This window comes from Monopterus albus, unplaced genomic scaffold (assembly GCF_001952655.1).
Source record: "Monopterus albus unplaced genomic scaffold, M_albus_1.0 scaffold93.1, whole genome shotgun sequence".
NCBI classification, from domain to species: domain Eukaryota; kingdom Metazoa; phylum Chordata; class Actinopteri; order Synbranchiformes; family Synbranchidae; genus Monopterus; species Monopterus albus.
In genome coordinates, this window is record NW_018127973.1 from 827880 (window position 1) to 833336 (window position 5457).

A 5457-nucleotide genomic window follows, 5' to 3' on the forward strand; every position below is an offset into this window, starting at 1 on the left:
AACAAACGCCCCCGCACACTTAGCCAGCTGCTCAAGGGCCACAGCACTGTTTCTGCCAGGCCTCGGAGAATTACGGGGAACAGGGGGAAAAAAGCAAAGTTGTGCTCATAGAGGTATCCTCTCTCGGCAATGAAGAGGAAATGCTCTGCGTCCCAGTGAGACAGGCCACCCAGCAGCCACTCCACTGCAGAGTCCAAGTACAGAGGCTCCTCTGTCCGTGGGGGTCTGAATGCATCAGCTTCATGGTCAGGGATGGCAGCATTCAAGACAGCCTGAGGAGCAATATTTCACATGATTAGGTTCAAATAAATCCTGTTATCATAGGCTGTGTTTTGCTGTACAGAGAAACGCAAGTGCACAGTCACTTTTGTATGTATTCCCCTGGGCGCAGTAGGTAGCACAGAGAAACCTATAACTGTCAAGGTGACTTAAGCATCAGGGGAAATCAAGATGAACAAATAAACGTCCCATCTAGAAAGCGGGGAAACTAGATTAGCATGTCAGATTTATATACATTGCCTAAAACCTACCTGCAGAAACAGTGAGAGGCCCCTGGTAACCGTGGCAAACTCCAGAACTGCTCTGGCATCCATGGTTATTGAGGTGATGGACAAGATCTGAAGAAGCCAGTTTTTACTGGCCCGAACATTGTCGCTGCTACGAAACCCTGACTGCTGGATTAATCATTTTTTCTTTAAACATAGGTGGCTGGAAAAGCACCGAGCAAGGCGCTTTGGTTTGAAAACCTTTAGAAACTGTTTACAATAATTGTATTAGCTAGTCGTTCCAGCATCGTTGATTGTCGCGCAGGTGTAACCTTTGTCCTCAAATCCTCATCCTGCAGTGGTCTGGCTCGTTTCGGATGGCAATTTTTATTTCCGGTCCACCCGCACAACTCCTTTCAAAATAAAAGCTTATGAAACCAGACGAGGCGAATCCTCGCGTAGTTTCTCTAACATGCACAACTAATGTAAATTTTTTAAACGGTATACTTTGTCGTAAACGGTTATGTGTGACGGTTTAGTCTATTTTTCTTAAGTTTTTTTTAACTTCCCATCTACTTTACTTACATTGTAACATTTTCTGTATAGATAGGTGGATTTGTCTCTCCAGCAGGCGGCGCTCCATACCATCTCATAGACCGGCTGCAGCTGGTTCAAGTAACTCCTCACTGAAAAATGTTAATCTTTTCAGTCTGTTAAATTTGACTAGCTCCAATTTTATTAGACCCAAATACACGTCTTTGTCAGCAATCCAGTGAATGCAAATATTTTGTAGAGCGTTTGTATATGTTCAATGAAAATGCATATGAAGTTGGTTCTAAATGGTTTATTTCTTTTTGGCCCCTGATGCAGGAGTAAGTCAAAGTGTTTTGATAAATAAGTTCATACAAAGCCTATGCACAGTCCTCCCCCTTCAAGCTCTGTTATGCAGCTTGTTCAACAACTTACTGATGGCTGCAATGCTTTTTTTTTTTTTTTTTTACATTTATGCATTTAATTTACTGAAACAGAAAGTGTAATAAAGAGAAGTAATGATTCTAGAATAATCAAACCATCAAACAGCTTAGAAGATTTAATGTACATTTATTCTTACCACGTGGAACATATAGTATAAAGATTTCATACTGAATAAATGATATTCATTGAGCCAAAAAAGGGAAAGGGAGGAATTTACATGTTGTCTTAGCTACATAGTCTGAAATACAAATATGCAGAATCCATGATTGGAGAAAAACTGTTGAATGTGTACTTAATCTAGTTTATTTTTGTGGTACCAGGAGATAACAGATTTAAGCTGTGTCTGCCATACTACTGAGGAGTGGGTCTAATCAGTAGGGACTGGAGGTCACAGACCAAACTCGTGTCAGCCTCCATCCCTCACCAATAGCAAATGTGAGAATAGTGACACAGACAGAGACAGACAAAGGAAGTGAAATGTACAACATTATATATATACACCACAGCAAAGCTGTATTTGAAGTTGAAAACCAGTCCTAAGAGGTGATTTCTTTTCATAAGGGTATTCATACAATCAAGGGATAAGAGGAGGTAAGGGTGTTGTAGGTTCTTGATACTTTGGGGAAGAAAGCCATTTTCTGTTCAACACCAAACTAAAATGACCTCAAAACTCTAGAGGAGCTGCATTGTCAGCTTCTGTGTGAAACGTGTTACAGAATGCTTACACTCAAGAGCAGTACAGTACAGAAAATGTCCTACAATCTACTGCACACTGCACAGGCCTCCCTGGTGAAGGTGTCTATTGACAGCACTTTTGTCTACCGTCAGGTTGACTGGTGAGAATCCAACTACAGCAACTATAACCAGTAGGCCACATGTCAGTCTGATTCACCTCTGAACATCAACCAGTTACAGACTCGATGTGCCCTCGAGGGGAGAGCTAGGACACACACTGTCTCCCAAACTCACTGTAAACGAGACAGCAACTTTGGTTACAGTTGTTTTTCAGTTATTTATTGATTCATTTATTTATTTATCTTTATTAAAAAGTACTTTCCCCCAAGTGCAGAACAGTCTCTCAACCATGGTGCTCTGCGTCATCCAGTTGGCATTCGTGCTGCAAGTAGTGTCACTCTGTGGGCATCCCTCTGGTTTGTAATCCACCACCGCTCAGTGACTGCCCTCCCAGAGCAAGGACGGCCTGGGGAGGGCTCAGAATAGAATCTGAAGGATTTTCATAAATTAAAGACAGTCACTTGAACTTTCCTTGCCCTGTTACACACACAAGCCAGGTTACCAGGGAAGATGGGACTGGGAATAAACCTCCCACTCCCAAAAATAACTGGAGCCACAGCTCCCTACAGCTGTCATGACTGGCCAATCAGAAAGAGTACATCACAGATAACATGAGAAACCAGTGAGTTCATTAGGGGAGACACTGAAAGGTCGAGGAGTCGGGACTCATGTAGTGTGAACTCTGAGTGGTTCTCCTCCACCTTGGCTAAGGCATGCAGAGCCCGGGCAGCTCGTCGCATCATGTCCGGACTTGTGGGCTCAAAGTGCATCCCCTGTAGATGTAGTAGAGAGCTCTGGCTCTGCTGAAGCTGTGTGGCAGCCAGACTATCCTCCAGGAAGCCCAGCAAGTTACCCACACTACCCTTCTGAACAGCAATTGCTCGGGCTGCAAGAGTATCACCCTGGGCCAGGTTGGCCAGCAGGACCACAGCCATCTCCCTGCAGACAGCAACCTTCCTGTCTCCGATTAACCGCACCAGGTTACCATACAGCTTTTCTAAGCGACTAAATGGCGGAGTGGCCAAGATGAGGTCCACATTGTTGTCTTGGATGCTTAACTTGCTTAGTGTCTCCAGGACCAGTCTCTGAGGTGACAAAGCGCTGTGGGGGCCCAGGGTGGGGAATGGGTCCTGGGCCTCTGCCGAGGGACAGACAGCCCAGTGGAGTAGACCATCCAACAAAGGGAAGCAGATGCTCTCAGGGTAGATGGAGAGGTCCAGTTGGCCTGAGATGTTCGCCAAAGTGACCAGTGTGTTCTCCCTCAGGAGCTCCAAGCAGTCCCACCACCATTCATCCCTTTGGCCCACTCCCTCGTCTGAATCCTCATCTTTCTCGTAGGTGAGCGGGGCTTGTTTGCGCTCAGGGTGCCTGTGGTGGAGCAGGATCAGGCGACCCAATAGCAGCAGTAACCCTGGGTGTTTCGACATCTCGTGGTCATTTCCTGGCACAAAGGAGAGGCTGCGGACAATATTGGAAACACAAATGCAGCGGCGGGCTAAAGAATCCTGCCAGTTAGCGAGTGCAATGAGTGGCCCCTCGTCTTTACTGTGAGGCTCATCTTCCAGGATGGTGCCAGTCTGCTGTGCCCGCTGGGTTAAAACACTGCCGGAGGAAAGAACACGCCTATTATTCTCCTGGTGACTTTTATCACTGTTTTCACAATCTGTTTTCCTCTCCTCCTCTCCTCCACTGCAGGATGAGGGGCTGGCCTTTTCTGAGACTGATGCTTTCTCTGAGAAAGATGGCTCTTTCAGCCTGTCTTCATCATCCTGATGCTTCCTCTTCTCCTCTCCTTCCTCAACTGACAGACAAATTTCACGTCTCTCTTCTTCTGGGACTTGTCTCTTAAACAGAACTGGGGGCACAGGTATTCGTTCTCGAGGTTCCAAAAAGTCTTTGCGTGGTTCAAAGTGGGTCTGGATGTAGTCTGTTGAATCTCCCCCTCCAGCACTCCAGTGAAGTAACCCACTGTCAAACTCTTGTAGTTTGCCATGATTACTGGACTGACCAGACACAAATGGGTCTTTCTTTCGTACCACCTTTAGGGGAAACTTGTCAAACTTGCTAGCCTGTTTGGGTCTCTCATGGACAGGTAAAGACTGTGATGACCCTGCCTGTTCAGATGAAGAACCCTTACTCTTCTCCTCGTCTTCAGTTTTCTCATTTTCACCCCGAGTCTCAGAGCACTGCTCTTGCTCTTCCTCCTCTTTCACATGAGCTGGCCCCTCTGTTTCTTGTTCCTCCTCTTCTTCGTCATCTTCGTCCTCCTCTTCCATGTCCTCGGTCCGTGGTTCCTCTTCTTCCATGTTGCCCAAGTCTCGTTTCAAGGCATTAGGATCTAGAAGTGTCCTCTGGCCAGGGTCTCCAACTTCATACTCGCGCAGAATGCCAAAGATCTCAATGAGGCAGCGTCTGAAATACTCAACCACCAACTCTAGTAGGCCGGGCAACTAAAGAAAGAGCGGAAGTGCAGAAAATGTCAAACCTGATCATTATGCACAGTCTACCGTTCTAAACCATCATTTAGGGCTCAAAGTTAAGTCTCACCGTATTGAGATCAAAGGTGGAAATACTGCTGTCGTCATACAGGAGAATGTTGATGGTATCTAAGGCCCACGTGCTCTCAGCCAATAAACCAGACTTTAATGACATCATGACTCTCCAGGCCTCCGGCGTTCCTAGAATGTCAGAGGATAATATAGGAAGACCAAGTAACGTTAGGCGATGCTGTCAATAATAAAGAATATCACAAGATGTTCTTTATATTTGTAGTCTATTGTCATACCAATGTCTTTCACGGTGAGTCTCCGACGGGGTTTCAGGACAGGAAGGATAGCTTCTACAGAGCCTGGGGGAAAAGGCATGTCTCGCCTTATTAGAGGTGACTGCACTGGCGGGGGCACGATGTGAGATGCGGGCACTGGAGGGCCAGCCTTCTGCATCTTCATTACTCCATGCATGTATGGAGATTTACTAGGTGATGTTCTGCTCTCCATGGGGCGGGGCATGGGGGCTGGGCTGGACACTTGTGGAATGTGGTTCTGCACACCCTGAGGGTGTTGGTAATTGGACTGTACTGAACGGGGGATTGGTTGGCCAGGCCCTGCTGGGCCATAGGGAGGCTGCCGTGGCCCCATCTGACCCCCCCACTGGCCATCATGGTTTATACGCTGTTCTGATGACATCATCTCCTCTGAGCGGT

The 5457-nt window shown here is 46.6% G+C and overlaps 2 protein-coding genes across 2 annotated transcripts in view; both read right to left on the reverse strand.

Moving 5' to 3' along the window:
* pigv (phosphatidylinositol glycan anchor biosynthesis, class V) overlaps positions 1 to 888 on the reverse strand; it is a 3115-nt gene extending 2227 nt beyond the window's left edge. The window contains 3 exon segments of the mRNA XM_020608375.1: positions 1 to 2; positions 5 to 272; positions 531 to 888. The exon segment at positions 1 to 2 is cut by the window's left edge and continues 888 nt beyond it. Of these exon segments, the coding sequence (XP_020464031.1) occupies positions 1 to 2; positions 5 to 272; positions 531 to 593 (333 nt within the window). The 5' untranslated portion in view covers positions 594 to 888.
* Positions 889 to 1320: 432 nt separating this feature from the next.
* The window catches only part of arid1aa (AT-rich interaction domain 1Aa), a 16490-nt gene continuing 12353 nt past the window's right edge, over positions 1321 to 5457 (reverse strand). Inside the window, 3 exon segments of the mRNA XM_020608427.1 lie at positions 1321 to 4705; positions 4803 to 4933; positions 5041 to 5457. The exon segment at positions 5041 to 5457 is cut by the window's right edge and continues 67 nt beyond it. Of these exon segments, the coding sequence (XP_020464083.1) occupies positions 2828 to 4705; positions 4803 to 4933; positions 5041 to 5457 (2426 nt within the window). The 3' untranslated portion in view covers positions 1321 to 2827.